The sequence below is a fragment of the Kwoniella shivajii genome, chromosome 9, assembly GCF_035658355.1.
Source record: "Kwoniella shivajii chromosome 9, complete sequence".
Lineage (NCBI taxonomy): Eukaryota > Fungi > Basidiomycota > Tremellomycetes > Tremellales > Cryptococcaceae > Kwoniella > Kwoniella shivajii.
Genome location: NC_085916.1, coordinates 497,875 through 515,634, shown reverse-complemented (window position 1 = coordinate 515,634; position 17,760 = coordinate 497,875). Strand labels below are relative to the sequence as shown.

The window sequence follows — 17,760 nt, the reverse complement described above, 5'->3', positions numbered from 1 at the left end:
AACAAGCCACGAAAAAGAAGGTGAGAACGAAGTACTAGAACAGATGAGGGAACCCCTAATCTATCCACTGGCGACCTCTTGCCAGAGCTTGATCATTTCTTCTTTCAGATCACTATATTTTCTCCATTTGCTCAGGTCTAGTTGAGTTGCCAATTTACTTTCAATAGTTGATAATCTGTTTTCGATAACGTTCAAGATGTATTGTCTGCCTTCGTCGTAGTTCAGCTGATTAACATTCCTGAGGTTATATTCGTGGTACTGCTGAGCGTTTTTGTTGTGTGATCTTCTCTGATGTCGTTGGCCTCGATGATACCTGGTGGGTTCTGAGGGAGCAGTGGTAGTGACGGGAGTAGGGGCAGAATCTACTTGGTAAGTTGTATGATCACTTCCTGGATTATCATTGTCATTCCTTGTTGACGGTCGGTAGTATCTTCCGCAAAAGGATTCTCGCTCGTTCGGGTGTAGATGTTGTCGATGATGATGATGAGATCTTGGTCGCGGTTTCGATCGCGCTTGTGATTGGACCTGTGGACAGTTCCAGTCATTCTTGAACAAAGGCTGATACACTCGCATTGGATTGACTGATTCCGGCACTTCAAAAGCAACACCTTTAGGAAACGTAAAATAAGTTTGTTGATGATCATTGAGTTGAGGCACAGAATTGACACCAGCTTCCATTTCATTCGCGCCCTACAGAACAACCTGCGTCAGTTGACCTATCACTGTTATATGCGGATCCTGTACGAGCAGAGAAAGGTATAAATTTGGATTTTGTGACCTACGACGCTAAATCTTCTCAAATATTCATTTAATCTCTGGAGAGATCTCCTGGCTCGATCAGCCATCATACCAGCTTTGGCCAAGTTCAAATTTCTCTCTTCTTCCCTTGTTCTTCTAGGAGCAGGAGGCGCAGGGGAAGGAGCGGGGATGTTCCCGTCCCTCCGCTCTGTGAGCGCTCGAGGTCTTTGGTGAGTCTCATGGTTATTTCTAGTACGAAGATCTCCATGATCTCTCGTTTGGGCAGTGCGATGATCCCAAGTTCGAGTCTGATGACGATTTCTGCCGGGAGTATCGTTGACAGATCTTACTGTGAAAGAGTGAGACGCTCGAATACCAGTCTATCGCACAGGGGAAGCAATAGTTAGCGATACGATCCAATCTTTAGTCAGAAGGACGCCGTCCTTCCAGACGCAAGGTAAGGAAATGGATACAAGAAGGATTGAGCAAGAAGGCAGGGATCTAGGATGATGAAGTACTTACGCCACTCTCCGATCGGCTATTCCTTGCCCTATCATACGGATCAGTATATTCGGGAGGATGATCACTCCCCGGTACACTGTACCTATATGCTTCTGCTGAAGTAGTAAGGGTCGCTGTGTGATCTTGAACGTCCCTTGTCATCTTGCGAGCGAATTGACAGAATAGGGAGTATTCTCGAAAGCAATTACTATGCTCGTTGTGCTGTCAAATTATAGATAGATAGCGTCCTATATGGTCTATAAGTAAAGCAAATATGGAGTAGTGGTTATATATCAGGGGATGAACGAAGATGAGATTCGTCTGACTTAGGTATAGTCAAAGATATGCTCTATATATAAAAAATCGGTGGCGAATGGACGAGTGATTCTCTTCTCTCGTCTCGGTAAGAAAGACGGATACCTTACCATAATTCTAACCTTATTCACATCGGCATCAGCTGGTTGACGAATCGTGACCTATACCATAGTACGTATGACAAGGTAAGACACTGGCGGAAGTAAGGTTCATTGTTCAACGAAAACTGTACCAAGCCGCCTTGCTCATAGACATAATCGCTCTTGAGTGCATCTGAACTGGGTGCTTCTACTCAAGCAACCTTCCATCTTGTTGTTACCGACAGAGCTGCATATGCATATTTCGAACGATTACAGCCACTGCATCCTTTTCACGCTGCTCTCGTGGATGACGGCGATCTCCACCTCGTCTTGCTTTCTCATCAGATCACCCTTCCACCGCGTCAGCGACCAACCCAACTGAAACTCCTTCTTGTTTTCAGACACCTGCACGTATCAAATCAAACCTGATCAAAACAACGCGTAACCTCATCCCCGATGTCAGCTCAAATCTCTGTATCAGCAGGTAGATCTCACAGGAGAGAAGGAAGTAAATACGTTGATGCTTTACCCGAAAAAGGAACTTTGGAATTAAGGTCCGAAGATGGAGAATTCACTCAATTCTGTGAGTCATCGCTTCAACTTCTCAGCACACCAAGGCTGTAGACATCGCCAGTGGAGTGATCGAATAAATAGAGGACTTGCGATTGTAGGATGACCCAGGCTGAAGTCCAGTCGTGGTTTGGAAGAGGTGGAGCAACGGTGGATCACCTGATCGATCTACAAAGCTGACGTCGTATCATAGCTTGGAAGAACAGGACTACGGGTCAAGTCGAAGATGTGAGTTCTGAAGCAAACCTAGAAACCTTGGATAGATCACATTGCTACGAGAGCAGTTATCAGCTAAAACTTAGAACATATCATAGGAACTTCTCATCTTTCCCGGAGAAGCTACTTTCACTCAAGTTGACCAAGTGAGCTCAATACTCCTCCCTGCCCGTATATACCGTAGACTCATACACAAGTGTAGGACCCTTCTGGTCGAACACATATCCTCAAATTCTCAAGCTCGGACCAGAAATACTTCGTGAGCTAAATTATACCAGCCAGCATGGTCATCAAGCTCATATTCTCATCCTGTAGTTCTGGATCCAAAAATCAGATCAACAAGCTATTTTCCGTGCTCAGATTGACATTGATTCCTTATTGAGAGACCCTAGTTATCGGTGAGCTGGCAGTCTGACCTCTTACCTGGACTACAACTCCCGGGGATATCTACTGATGTTTGTTATTCTTGCAGAGTCGGTTCAGCTCCTCTTCCTGTCCCCTCAACACCTCAAAGAACTCAAGAGCGATCATGGCCTCCCACACCTGGAGCACCCCGACTCTCACATCCTGAACCTGCCCCTCGATCTGCCCTCGCCGCCTCAGCTAGTACCAGTACACCTTCTGCCGCCGCTACAGGTGCCAGCTCTGGTGCGACCGGATCCGCAGGGATGGAAGTTGAACAAGAAGGACAAAGTGGTGCAACAGCAGGCACACAAGACCAAATGGCAAGATTATTGGCTGAATGGGCAAGAGGAGGTGGTATCACTCCTGCCGACGATGGTGAGTCGCTTTTGGTTTACTGTTCATCTCGGCCGAGTCGTGTCAATTATCGGGACTCTGCCAAAAGCTGACTTGATTGTCCGGTGTAGATGCACGATTGACAGACGTTCTGTCACCTATACAAATGTCAACTCTTCTTGCCACACATCCAACTTTGATCCCTACTATAACTCCCCTTCTTCCACAAGGACTGGAGATCGCACCTAGTGCATCTGCTCAAGACTTATTACCTATCCTCTCAGCACCCCAATTCACAGATGCCATAGCTTCGTTGGATAACGCCTTAAGATCAGGTGGATTACCAGGCGGTATGATGAGAGAATTGGGATTGCCCGAATCTGCCGGACAGAGCGTTCAAGGTTTCCTTGAAGGTTTAATCGGGTTGAAGAAAGATGGTCAAGAAGGAGCAGGAGCAGGCCCAGGCACAGGAGCAGAGGCAGACGAGAGAATGGACGAGGACTAGTATAACTTCATCAACTGCGTATGATGAACCGATTTATGCATTGTTTATTGACGAGGTTATGTGTCCTATGAATTTTGATTTCGTAAGATATACCGTCGCATACCTATAAATGGCTCAGTGTTCGACTGTAGTCAGGTGGTGCTGCCAGATGATACAGTATGATGCTCGCAGACTGAAATTCCGCATGATGTGCATGCGGATGTCTTCTGATAAGTGTATTTTAGATTGGTTGATTGAGGAAGGAGTGATAGCATTGTCCGGTGAATGACCTGATTTCTAAGTTATTCCAATTGCGCCATTCACCGAAGGAAAATCGACGACATCAAATTGGGATTATCAATCATCTCTACACTTTTACATATACATTTCACAATAACCTATAAACTCTGATCTTTGTTCCTTTCGATATTCTATACTTGGCTTTGAAGATCAAACCACCAAGGTATAGATATATATAGATATCGATTCAAGATTCGTCCTTTCACTTCAATATCAACTTTGAAAAGCGCGACGAGACCTGTCGTTTGCTCATCCATTAGAAACCATTTATTCAAATCGACATCGATACCAACGTCATCAGTATCAGGATCAGCTTTATACTTGTCTAGATCATTTACGAATACGAGAATCGCTAGAATGCCTCCTTTGACTAAAACCCAAGCTTCTGAAATCGAGGAATAGTAAGCTCTACTTCGATTATTTCTCTCTTCATCTTATGAGAAGTCTTAACGGTGTAAGGAGAATAGACGTTTGGGGACGATGACTAATTGCGATCTTGGTTATATAGTGATTACTTTGTAATTGGTGGTGGATCAGGTGGTCTTGCTTCTGCTGTAAGCCTCATTTCCTCTCTTCCTTTTGTATGCGGTGTGAGCGGACAGAACTGATATGCTTGCACTGACAGCGAAGAGCATCTTCTTACGGTGCTAAAGTCGGTCTCGCCGAAGCTACCTATAGACTCGGTGGAACATGTGTTAACGTGGGGTGAGTACATACCCCGAAAACAGAAGATAGATATACAGATGCTGATGAGCCAACCACGAACAGATGTGTTCCTAAGAGTATGTGTCGCATATTGTCGTAATGATTCTGGATCGACATCGTAAAATTGATGCTGATAAAACTCTATGGCTTTGATCGGAATCTATAGAGATCATGTGGTATGTCGCCCCCAATTCCGACGCCCTCCTTCGCCTTTCACAAACCAAATGATCCTACATTGGAGGACCTATCTTCAACATCAGACTAGTACAGTTAGAAGCTAATCATCTCCTTGACCGTTAGGTACACCGCTGATATCGCTGACAATCTCCGTAAATCCGCTGCATATGGATTCGGTAAAGAGGGCGAAGGAAACAAGATCGCTGAGGATTTCAACTGGACTGAATTGAAGCATAAGAGAGATGCTTATATCAAGAGATTGAACGGTATCTAGTGAGCCTTCGATTCTTTGGATCAATTCTGATTGAATGAAAGGAAAATGCTGATCATCCCTCAATCTTCCTTTTCTCAACCTTTCCCTCATGCCCTTGCCTTTTCACTTCTCCTTTTCATCTCTGCCTTCCACCTAATCTCTATCACGTGTTTTCAGCGAGAGCAATCTTGTCAAGGACAAAGTTGATTATCATTCCGGTTACGCATCATTCATCGACAAAAACACACTTGAAATCCAAGGATTGGACGGTGAAACTTATCAAGTGAAGTCCAAGAAAATCACTGTCGCAGTAGGAGGACGACCAACTATTCCATCTGACGAAACCATCCCTGGGGCTTCATACGGTATTGACTCGGATGGTTTCTTTGATATTGAAGAACAACCTAAACGAGTCGCTGTTGTCGGTGCAGGATATATCGCAGTTGAATTAGCAGGTGTATTCAATACTCTAGGTACAGAAACTCATATCGTCATTAGACACGATGAGGTTTTGAGAACTTTCGATCCTATGTTAAGCGAAGTTTTGATGCCTTACATGGGTAAGTGGTTTTTACTATATCGCATATTTGAGGGATACGAGACTAATCGATTGAGTGGGCATATCGTGTAAATAGAAAAAACCGGTATGAACATCCACAGAAGTTCAAATGTCAAAAAAGTAGAAAAGACATCATCAGGATCATTATTGCTTCATATCGATTCATTGGAAAAACCACTAGAAGTAGATGTATTATTATGGGCCATAGGAAGACATTCCAATACTGAAAAACTCGGATTGGAGAAAGTTGGAGTTGAAACAGTTGGAAAAGGTGATATCAAGACGGATGACTATCAAAATACCAATATTGAAGATATTTATGCCGTTGGTGATGTAGGAGGTAAAGCTTTATTGACTCCAGTTGCTATTGCAGCTGGAAGAAGATTAAGTAATAGATTATTCGGTCCTGAACAATATAAAAATGATAAATTATCTTATGAAAATATACCTTCTGTTGTTTTCTCGTGAGTTTTACGTTTTACTTATCCTTAATCCTTAATCCTTTGATTGATCTCTCTAATGATATGATGATTCGATCGCTCATTTGTCTATCTTTTCTACAGTCACCCTACTATCGGTTCAGTAGGTTTATCTGAACCTGAAGCAGTAGAGAAATTCGGTAAAGACAATTTGAGAATTTACAAGACATCTGTGAGTCAAATCTTGCCTTTTTCTTTTTCCTTTATTACTAAATACCTTTCTGATTTACTGCATCAACAGTTCAAAGCAATGTCATTCGCTATGCTTGACGAAAACCATAAACAACCAACCGCGTACAAATTAATTTGTACAGGTCCAGAAGAGAAAGTCGTCGGATTACACATTATCGGTGAAGGTTCCGATGAAATTTTACAAGGATGTGAGTTTCTGATGATCACTTCGTGCCTCTTCGCACCTCTCCGTCAAATACATTGCGACCAGAAAACCTCATGAAAGAGACTCGGAACTGATCATTAATCCCTTTCACTTAGTCGGAGTCGCTATCAAGATGGGAGCTACTAAAGATGACTTCGATTCTTGTGTTGCTATCCGTAAGTCTTTTTTCCAGGACTTCACACAAACCGGCGCTGATCTATCATGATACCAATAGACCCCACCTCATCCGAAGAATTAGTCACTCTTCGATAGATTAGATCAGTGTATATACAGAGATAAGTGTCGTCATCACGATGTGAAAGTCGCCAGTACAAAGGATGTGGATGCATGCAGTCTCATAATCTTGGATTTTCAAAAAATATACATTTTCAATGTCATATCATTACTTCGTCGCGATCCATCGTAAAACAAAAACACAAATACTAAGCGAAACATATTGATCAGATACTTTAAAAGGTATGACTTGATTTTACAAGGGGTATGGTATATACAAGACAACGCATTCAATTCACCAAAAAAGGCGAAGAATACTAACTAATGATAAAACAGATTTTGAACTAAGGCTAAACTAGCTCGCGAATCTAAAATCGCGCCAAGACTATAAGAAGTAACTCATAGAGCAGCTACTTGAGACAACAAGTCATCTATATCATCTTCTAATTTTTGTAATTTCCTATACTGGTCTTGGAAACAGTTTTTGATATCGGGATGAATACCATTCCAGTTTATCTGTTGACCACTTAATAGATGATCAACTGAATTTACTTGTTCATCGATTTCATCAGTATCTGTTTCTTCATCATCATCACCGTCATCCCTTTCTCTATGATTATCACCTCGCTCTACTGAAGTGGAGGTATTCTTCTTGGAACTTTTTCTTCTTCTTCTTGTAGTTGGAGAAGGAGTAGATGTCGTAGGGAGGTACTCTTTTGATCTCAAAGTAATAATAGCCATCATCTCTTTTATCCCGAAATCATCTTTATATCTGACCGGACCACTTCTTGGCGTAGGACTTAGATTCGATATGGCTCTGGTGAAAACTGCTCCGCTGAATGGTGGAGTCGGATGAGTTGAAGAAGTAGCTGTTACTGGAGTTGAAGATCTATCTTCTTCTTCAGTGGTATCTTCATTCTCATCATCTTGATCTGTATCAACCCCATTACGCGATCTCGATCTTGATTGTGATTGATTATGCGATTCCAGATCTGACATGATTGAAGCTATGGAAGGTTGTTGACGATGCCTTGAAGATATGATCTTATTGATAGATTGTGCAGTTGAAGCCGCCGTCGCCGTCGTGGTCGTCGCGGATTGATGATGTTGTGAAGATCTTGAATTAGATCGAGGTGTGCTCGAAGAATAATCAAATGTTTGTGTTGCTTTAGGTGTAGCGTTTACATCTGAAGCGAAATATGATGACTGATTATCATTGGAGAAATTGGGTATGGTAATCGCTTGCGGTGTAGATCTACCACTCCCATTCCCACCAGAATTGATACTCTGTCTCTCTGGATGGACTGGATCGACATTTCTTTCATGTTGTTGCAGTTGTTTCTGTTGGGCAATTAACACTTCTTCACTTGAGGTAGAACCTTTTAATCCGTATTTAACTTTATCGATAACCCTGATTAACTTTTCCTCTAGTTTGATTTCTTGGGTTGAACCTTGTCCTACAGTAGTTTGAACAACGCCTTTCAGGATATCTTTTGATTCCTTTTCTTTTTCTTTTTCCTTTTGGGCTTGCCTGAAAATAGCGTTCTTCAATTGATTGTGTAATTCATGATCTTTTTCTAAACCTTCGTCAGGAGTTGAAGGTGCAGTTATATATGCAGATTGATCAGTTGTCATTCTGTTCAGATTAGGTTTTAACATTTCCATCTCTTGGTTTCCATTCATACTATTGTTGCCTTTCATTTGATTCGAATTCATCGGTACGTCTGATCCCCATTCTTCTTCCAATAATTCCGATATATCATAAGTCTCACCATCATTATCGATATAAGAATATCTGACAATTTCATCATCGCCTTCAATCAATACAGATGATCTGAATGTACCTTTTTGATCAGGTAATATGATATCGACACCTTGAGTTTGATTTGTATGAGCTGATAACAATGCTTTTTGATTGGCTCTCGAAGCTGCTCTTTGAGCAGCAATGATCTCTGCAGGTGATCTGCTATCTCCATCTACATCGTTGTATTTTGTATTCGACATGGGATCGATTTTACCGATATTTGATATACCACGTTGTTGTGGATTTTGAACAACTCTTCGCAGGATAAATACGGGATCTGTAGGCAAGAGTTCTGATGGGGCACCTGCGTTATATTGTAAATCACGAGAACGACGTCTTTGTTCAGGTGTAGTATGTTCCATGGGACGTAGGTTAGGTGGATGATCATATGCTTCTAGAATACGACTTGAAGCAGATAGGAGGCGTTCTACCATGGATTGATTCCATTAGTGATAATTCGATATTTTCCTTGATATCGGACCAAACTTACCTTGTCCGTTGACGATCGCAGCTAAGCTGTACCTTACTCTAGTTATACTTCGTCTTTTACCAACTTTATCTTCGACATCATCACCTCCATCAACTACACCCTCTTGGATACCGAATCTATCCAAACCCTGCTCGATCACTTCTACTACATTGGCATTTCTCGGTAAGATGAATAATCTCTTTCTGGGATTAGAGTCGGTGTTTTGACCTTGACCTTGAGATTGCCTCTCTTTCAACAGTGAACGGGGGATAATAGAATCTGATGAAGGGTCGAAAACTATATTATCAGGTACATCATTTGGATATATGATCAACTGTATTGTAAATCTAGCTGATGGCGAAGAATATCTTTCAGGTGAGGATTGACCATTTGTATTGATGGTTAAAGAGTTATTGAATCGGTGCTGAGCTGAAGCAGGTGGTGTTATATCTCCACCCCTTCCATCTCCATCTTCGTTGATGAGAGGTTTCGTCCATTCACCAGAATGATGTTCAGGACTTGATTCTTGTTCTTGCACAGTTGATAATTGTGTACTATAACTCGAAAATTCACTTGCAGGTTCAGGCATACCGTTCGTGTTCGATGTCCCGTTTCCGTTTACGTTCATATTCGGATTTGGTGATGATAAGACTGAACCAGGTCTTCTCCTGTTGATGTATATCTTGACGGTAGAATCATCTGAAAAATCATTCATTCCTAATTTTTTGATTGCAGGATGGTTTGATAAACTAACAACACTTGAGATTGAACTAACGCTTGATCTTTTAACAGTTGGAGTTATAGCTCCTAGTCTTGCGGTAAGATCTTCATCAGATTCGCTTGCCCATTTCTGAACTGCTTCTTGGAACGCTACTAATGGTTTTTCATCTGAATGTAATTCCATTTCTTCTCCATTGACATCTCGTATCGTGATAAAATATCCATTGTCCATACTAGTCGATGAGGTTGAGGAGGAAATAGACAGATGAAATCTTTGCATTGCCTGTTTGATTAGATCTGATGCCGAAGTCGTCTCATTGATCAAAGCTGTTTTGAAAGAAGATTCAGATTTGATATGATCTCCTGCGAATATCCTAATAACGTTCAATAATGGTGGACCAGCAGGATTTGGTGATAATATGATCGAACTTGGCCTAGCATTATTACCAATTGATCCACCACTATTCATACTTGCTGCCAAATGCATTGCAGCTGCCGATTGAGCAACGGCTGCTGCCGCTTCAGCAGCAGTTGGAGAATGTAGTTCTGATGAAGGCGATTTATTCAGATATTTACTGGTGTATGATTGCATTCTAGCTTGATCTTGTTGTTGAAGGCGAAGACCATGGGATGAAACTCCAATCTGCTGTTGTTGTTGCTGATTCTGATTTAGGGAATTCTGAGATTGTTGTGATAGAGCAGGAGAAGGTGCAGATTTTTCTTCTGACCAGCGTTGTTCCACCGGTCCACCAACCATACTTTCTTCTGAACTTCTAGTATCTGTTGTACCTTTTCCACTTTTATCTTTACCTTTACGATGGAACAAACCTCCTAAAACACCACGTTTTTTCTTGTCGCCATTATCTAGATCCTCTTTAGACCCTTTCTTCATTTTCTTGCCCTTCTTCGACTGTTCTTCGGGACTGGTTGGTGTACTGCTACGTTGAGAAGACACAGTCGACACGACCGAAGAGACCGATTGGACCGATTGGCCGGATACATTTCTAGATCCGGCTTGTTGAGCTTGATTTTGAGCTTGCATGGCTGATGGTAACAGCGGACCGGAGGCGACAGCTGGTGTGACTGTTAATCGACGAGTTTCATTTCCTGCTTGAGCAGGATCCATTATTGCACTACCGGCAGAACTCGATGCGAGAGAGGTGTTGGAAGCAGAAGGTGCGATATTAGCAGTTGTAGTTTCCCTAGGCGCAAAAGGATTATTTGATTTAGGTTGAATAGTCGCACCAGTATTAGAGGAAGGTGCTTGTTGATGATGATGCTGTTGCTGTTGAGATTGACGTTGTTTTTGATCCACAACTCTACGTTGTCCTTCTTCAGCAGCATTATCTGCCCATTCAATCCCATCATCAGGTTCCATATCCATCTCTGAACCTGGTCCAGGATGACCAACACTTTGTTCGACTTTATGGATTTCAGTTTCATGTCTAACATCTCCAGTCTGAACATCTTGTTCATTTGTCGATGTAGAATCTCTTTCAACTTGGTCAATATCCATTTCACCTTCATCAGCACTGGAGTCATCTTCATCACTACTCCAAGTCACGCCTGGATGATCAACATAAGTTGGGGGAGCGAAAACGACTCTTCTTCCTCCTCCTATATTTTCTTCATTGACTTCTCCGGAAAAATCTCTTCTTAACCCTTTAGCTTTTCCTGCAATGACATCTTTCAACTTTTCCCTTCCATGTACGGTAGCAGCGTTCTTCTCCAATAAAGTAGCCGCAGCCAAATCGACATTCCTGTGTTTGTTGAGACGTGCTAGCCTTTCGTAAGGAGTTTCAATGTTCTCTGCAGGTATATATCCTACATCTTCAGTCTTCAATACACGTACTAACCACCAATACGAATTTGCATCGTCGAGTAATACCAGTGAATCTCCTTTGACAACAGATGCTTGACCTTCAACAGTGGCCAAGAACGTGTGTCTATATCATATGTACGCGTAAGTTCGATATAGGTTGGAACACATAGAGATGTCGAGAACTAGACTTACAAAGCGTAAGTCAAACTGAAATCGATATTCTCATCTGGCATACTATCCGTATCACTTTCTTCATCACTATATGCATCATCTTCACCTTCTACCTGCTGTTGTTGTTGTTGATGCTGCTGCTGCTGCTGCTGTTGTTGTTGTTGTTGTGACAAGGGTCTGGAAGGTCCAGATGCAGATGCAGGATTCGTTAAATCTGATTGACTTCCACTATGTTGTTGTTGATGCTGTTGATAGTACTGAGCCTGTTGTTGTTGCTGATGATAGAAGTGTGCATGTGCAGAATCGATCATATCGCCTTGCATAGACTCATCGTCATCGTCTTCGTCTGCTCCTTCCAATTCGTGTTCATCCATATCGTGCTCTTCATCTGATACATCTTCCATGACTGATTGTGTCGAGTACATATGTTGTTGTTGATGTTGCGGATATTGACGTGCTCCGTAATACTGTTGTTGTTGCTGTTGTTGGTAAGATTGAGATGCTACAGCTGCCATTGTTGGTGTAATTCCGTCGTGTTGGAACCCTCCTTGGACTCCCGTCCTTTGGAAGTTGAAAATCTGGTCTGGTGTCAAGTTGGATTGTATGAGTTTATTAAATCGTCATTCGTATTCTTCATGAGATATTGTCGTTATTGTTATGTATGGTCACTTTCCAGAAATACTATAGTGGTCTGTTGAAGATCGCGTGATGGAATTGAACAGTAAATGAATGTGAATGTGAATGGGAATGCGAGATGACCATTGGTATGTTCCAACATTATCAGGTAGAAAGGGATAATGCTTCATGAACACACCATTCAATTTCAACGCGACTGAAATGATTTCTTTGGTTCAAATGCACATGATGCACGCGCACGAGCCCCCACCGATCACATCCGCGTGGCACAGGTTTATTTATTTGCATCTCTCACTTTATGTGATCTGTGGCGAGGTAAAAAGGGATGCGTTTCAGAATTACGACGTTTTATGCATGATGTTTTTTTTTATTGTTATCGACACGCTATTATACAAACAACGACGCATGGATCCATGTCCCTCGGTTCCAGGCTCAAACGACGTACAATCGTGCAATCTGTGGGTCATCCTCCATGCATATCTTGTGGATGGCAGAATGCACCTGTAAAATCAGTCACTTGACATGTTTATCCCAAGAGTCATCATGCTCACAGTATGGCAGGGATGAAAAGCACGGATGACACGTCTATAACCGTATGAGAGGAGTGAGCGAATCAAGGTCATGAAAGCGGGTGTCAGAGCGTGAATTGAGTGGGAAAGGGAGGGGAAGGTGGTCAGTGCGTTACTGCGTTTCTTTTGTTTGCTTGGGGTTCTCAATACTACTGCCAGACTATATATATATATTATATAGGAATCCAACTTTACTTACCTCTCATGACATGTATTGATGATTAACTTGCAAATCACCTCGATCTGATTCTTTATCGTTTCTGATCGCTTTCATCCTCTCGCTCATGAAGGTCAAAGAGTCCATGCTATAACGAAAACGCCATCGATCATCGCTCTATACTCTCAAATCACTTCCAGCTCCAGCTCCAGCTCCAACTATCCACAGAGACCCCACCTGTCCTTTCATATGACCGGAGCTTCTCGAGCTAAGAAAATTTATGAAAAAGGCGATATATCATCATCGGATCCACTTATACTATTGGCTTCTTCCTTTATTCACTGTCATACAATCGTTCAAACTCAGAATTATCCGAACGAAGAGAAGTCAAGGGAGCCAAATCACAAAGGATTACCCAAAGATAACAGATAACAAGCGTCATTCTCTGATCGTTCATATTCTTGATATCAGCAATACAGTCTCCCAGCTAATGTAAGTTTTGACTGCTGTGCTACACGATATAAGATGAAAGGTCGTAGCTGATCCGTCTTAAGTCTCACCGTGGATTGTCTTTTCGATATCTGGAACTGCCCCATACATCTCCATGTTACACTGCATTTTCTGATTCCTCAACCATCTAGCCGATTTCTTCGACAACCAAAAACAGTCTAGTATCCTCGAAGTAGTCCAAAATCTACCCATTGAGACTCGGAAGCAAAACTCACAGTAATCCAGTATTCGACAACTTGTCACCCTCAAAGATGCTAAATCCACTTTCACACCAACCCTTGCCTCCATCTCCACCATATAGTGGCGAGGATTCCCCTTCTCCTGCGATAGTACATCTTATTCCGCCTAATGGCATATCAACACCAGATAGGACTCCTTCCTTGAGTTCCTCGTTCGGTGAAACGCTTCCTCACAATCACTCTGGTCCTAGCCATCCAAAAAGTCACAACACTACTGACAACACCAAGAGACAAACAAGTACAAGCGATGGATCATCAAAAGGGTCAAGAAAGGTTATAGCTACATTGGAAGATTTTCAACTGATTAGAGTTCTGGGTAAAGGTTGTGCAGGTAGAGTGTGTATAATCTTTACTTTTATTTCGCACTGCCATCCTTGGACTGACACCTCTCTGAAATGTGTAGGTACTACTAGTAAAATATACGCCTACGAACACAATCCGAGCAATGAAAGCTATATCGAAAAGATCAGTTCTAACACACAATGAGATGAATCACACTTTAACCGAACAATCCATCTTGAGAAAATTTGCAGTGGAAGAACCAAACAATCGATTCATATCGAAGTTACATAACTCATTCACGGACAGAGAAAACTTCTATTTCGTCATGGAATTTTATCCAGGTGGTGATCTAGCTACTCAAATGGAAATTCATGGCGTATTAGGTGATCATAGGACGAGATTCTATGCTGCGGATATCACACAAGGCTTGGAAGATTTGTAAGTCACATCTCCAACTCAGGAGTGAACCTTGAGCAGGTAGCTGATAACCAATAGGCATCGACATGGTATCATTGATCGTGATCTGAAACCCGAGAAGTCAGTCTAGCTTTGATAACATCCATTGAGTCCTGAAGATAAGCTAATAGTTGATGCAGTATTCTTTTGAATGCAAAAGGTCATGCTGTGCTCGCCGACTTTGGATTATCCAAAGAATTCTTATATAGAGGTGATCCGAAACCGATACATGTGGTTACATATCCTGGTCAGCATGAATTACCTCCTTGGGCTGGAAAAGGCGCTGGAAGTTTGAGGGAATTAGCGAGCGGACAAAAGAAACTGATAATTGATAAAGCCTACTCTTTTGTGAGTCCGCTGTTATCACACACACGTTTCGGCTACAGCTTATTCTCCCTGACACTGAACAGGTGGGAACCTCAGAATACCTTGTGAGCATGCCTGTTGTCTCGATAGTACGAAGGCGGAGCTGACACCAATCTAGTCACCTGAGGTAGTCAAGAGAGGAGATTACTCTTACGCGGTAGACTGGTGGGCATTAGGATGTATAGTGTTGGAAGGACTTGTAGGACGAGTGGGCTTGCCGATTAGGGGAAAGATCTCTGCGCTTAAAAGCTGACCACTTCGAGATAGGTGCCATTTCGAAAGGCCGACGATGAGCCTCCTGTAAGCATTCGGTACCATGCCTGCTCTATCGGACTGACAGATTGGCATCGGTAGATGATACTATGGAACAGGATACTCTGTGATCCATGGGACGAGCTCTTTCTCGAACCCAAAATGGCAAGGTTTATGCCTGATCCTGTAACCTACAGCTTTATCGACGCGGTATGTATGGATTGTTGCGAATTTTCGGATCATGTGAAAGTTATCTATCTGACTTACCAATTGGATGTTTAGTTACTGCAAAAAGACCCGATGTGGCGATTGACCGAGCCTTGTGTCAAGCAGCATGACTACTTTTCGCTTCTGCAAGTTTTTCCAGCTGAGAAAGTGAATATCAGCTGACATACGGATGTTGACAGTGATTGGGATACGGTGAAGAAAGGAGAATACAAAGATCCACACGGACTACACCTTCACCCTGTGGCGGAGTATAATACGAGATACTTCCCCAAACTATGTTTGGAGGAAGATCCTTCGGTTGACATGTCTACCCATGATATTCGAGGTGAAGACCACTATCAGAAAACGCCTCTGAACGATAATATATTATATGCTTTGGAGCAAGCTAAATATCGGAAAGAATTAGCAGATTTTGCTTGGAGCAGGGACGAAGATGGGTATGAGACTGTTGAAGAGAGCGAGTTGGAGCTGGAAGAGAGCGTAGCTGGAGAAGAACCGGAAGCGGAAGAGCCTGAGCAAGGACTGGCTGAATTAGGATTAGGATCGATACATGACACAGTAAGAGTATCGGTCGAAGTGCTTCCAGCAGAAGTTGAAGGTGGACCGTCAACTATGGAGATAGAGAGAATGTCTAATTGCATTGAAGAAATGGAAGAACAAAAATGCAAAAATGAGGAAGACTTGACGATCATCGCTAATATCACAACAGCAGTGGATCAAGGGGTCCAAGCACAAGCCGGTTCCCCTCTTTTGCAGGTAGAAGTTCAGCCTGACAAAGTCGCTTCAGCTATCGACTCGGCCAACAATGTACCCCTCAAGCCAAGCGGGCCTACCACTTCACCTGAAGGTATTGTCGCACAACTGCTCCAAACAGCGGAGCCAAAGAATATGCATCAACTAGCCATAGCTGATCTCCAGTTGGAAACCCCAGATTCATCTTGTCTTCAACAGGTTGAGAAAATCGCTCAGTCAACCTTACCGGAACCCAAAGCTCTGCCGTCTACTCCCTTACCACTCCAACTACCAGTATCACCTAAATTGTCCAGTCAAGCAATTCAAACACGACCAATTCCGATCCCACTTCGACCCAAACCAGTTAGACAATTATCGGAAGAGATGGCACACTTAAATCTACCTACAGGACTTCCTTCATCGGGGTTGTCTGTATCTGACATCGTCAATGTCCCATCACCCAATCCAGGTTCTGTTACTAGGGTATTGAGAAGACATCCTCAATTACCAAGTGAAGATACCATTCCCATTGCAAGATTATCAGTTGAATTACATGGAGTTAGGACTTACATCGATGATGAAGATTGGGAAGAGTTGATTCCAGATCCAATCAATCCAAATGCATCCGAACCAAATGGCGGTGGATATTCCTTTTTGGGTAAAGTATTAAGAAGACGTCCTTCAACTTTAGTAGGTAGTGGATTAAGAAGACAAACTAAAAATTCAGATTTATCTTCGACAACCAAAACCTCAAATTATAGTCCGACCAAATCCAACGCCATTAGACCAGTCCTGTTCTCGACTCAATCGATCGAAAATACCAAAAAAGCTTTCGGTTTAAGTAAGAAGATCAAGACTTTCCCTAAATTCAAGTCGTTGACTAGTCCACCTTTAACATCGTCCCTGTCAAATCGCACGCATCCAATCTTGATTGGAAATGGTATCCCACACATTCAAAATGGAAATAATGGTTTCAAACCGCCATTAGGAGGTAGAAGACATACTGAATCAGGATGGTTCAACAAACGAAGTAAGAAATCATCTTCTACACCAAAGACACAACATCCTTCTTCAGGTCCTTCTTCACCTATCAGAAGCCCACAATCAGTTTCGCCTAAAAGCTCGTTATCCGCAGCGTCAGCTAAAGGAAGAGTGAGCGTATCTACAAATGATAATGGTTTACCTACATTACAATTGGATGATGTAAATCTCAATGGGAATGGAGGCGGAATGAATTTGGATTGGGAACCTTTTGATGGTAGTGAATGGGGTGTCAAGTGAATTAGTAGGGAATTCAGCATAGTTCATTGTATATATTCTTTTTGTGACGACACCAGTTCTCGTAAATCAAAATTATCCCTCCATTGAATACACGAGTTTGACACAGCAGAACATTCTTCTTTCACTCTCTTTTCGTCCATCTATCTGATCATCCAAAAATATAACGATGTTTTACGTTTGATGTCATCTAAATTATGAATATTATGAGACTTTATCACTTTTGTGTCAACATGCAAGGTGTGATCATCAAGGAATGTCAGATAAGAGATTGATTGGAGAAATACAAGCGTGAATATTTGACTGAAGGAAGGAATAACGACCATATACGCATATGCATAGGC

The 17,760-nt window shown here is 42.3% G+C and overlaps 5 protein-coding genes across 5 annotated transcripts; 3 read left to right on the top strand and 2 right to left on the bottom strand.

The window, feature by feature from the left end:
- Positions 1-60: 60 nt before the first annotated feature.
- IL334_006515 (uncharacterized protein) lies at positions 61-1,401 on the bottom strand (the record flags this gene model as incomplete). Its single annotated transcript, XM_062938216.1, has 3 exons — positions 61-690; positions 783-1,118; positions 1,261-1,401. The coding sequence occupies 3 exons, from the start codon at positions 1,399-1,401 to the stop codon at positions 61-63; spliced, it is 1,107 nt and encodes a 368-aa protein (XP_062794267.1).
- A 689-nt stretch (positions 1,402-2,090) lies between these two features.
- On the top strand, positions 2,091-3,663 carry IL334_006514 (uncharacterized protein; the record flags this gene model as incomplete). The annotated part of the gene is made up of 7 exons (XM_062938215.1): positions 2,091-2,217; positions 2,398-2,432; positions 2,519-2,566; positions 2,623-2,679; positions 2,736-2,818; positions 2,893-3,200; positions 3,290-3,663. The coding sequence occupies 7 exons, from the start codon at positions 2,091-2,093 to the stop codon at positions 3,661-3,663; spliced, it is 1,032 nt and encodes a 343-aa protein (XP_062794266.1).
- A 636-nt stretch (positions 3,664-4,299) lies between these two features.
- Positions 4,300-6,764, top strand: IL334_006513 (glutathione-disulfide reductase; the record flags this gene model as incomplete). The annotated part of the gene is made up of 12 exons (XM_062938214.1): positions 4,300-4,343; positions 4,451-4,496; positions 4,568-4,647; positions 4,711-4,724; positions 4,814-4,823; positions 4,948-5,097; positions 5,255-5,637; positions 5,713-6,100; positions 6,200-6,287; positions 6,357-6,495; positions 6,608-6,667; positions 6,727-6,764. The coding sequence occupies 12 exons, from the start codon at positions 4,300-4,302 to the stop codon at positions 6,762-6,764; spliced, it is 1,440 nt and encodes a 479-aa protein (XP_062794265.1).
- Positions 6,765-7,124: 360 nt separating this feature from the next.
- Positions 7,125-12,226, bottom strand: IL334_006512 (uncharacterized protein; the record flags this gene model as incomplete). The annotated part of the gene is made up of 3 exons (XM_062938213.1): positions 7,125-8,956; positions 9,020-11,664; positions 11,733-12,226. The coding sequence occupies 3 exons, from the start codon at positions 12,224-12,226 to the stop codon at positions 7,125-7,127; spliced, it is 4,971 nt and encodes a 1,656-aa protein (XP_062794264.1).
- A 1,608-nt stretch (positions 12,227-13,834) lies between these two features.
- IL334_006511 (uncharacterized protein) lies at positions 13,835-17,419 on the top strand (the record flags this gene model as incomplete). Its single annotated transcript, XM_062938212.1, has 10 exons — positions 13,835-14,158; positions 14,226-14,542; positions 14,600-14,641; positions 14,701-14,908; positions 14,971-14,991; positions 15,045-15,134; positions 15,194-15,226; positions 15,281-15,388; positions 15,461-15,531; positions 15,586-17,419. The coding sequence occupies 10 exons, from the start codon at positions 13,835-13,837 to the stop codon at positions 17,417-17,419; spliced, it is 3,048 nt and encodes a 1,015-aa protein (XP_062794263.1).
- Positions 17,420-17,760: the final 341 nt, after the last annotated feature.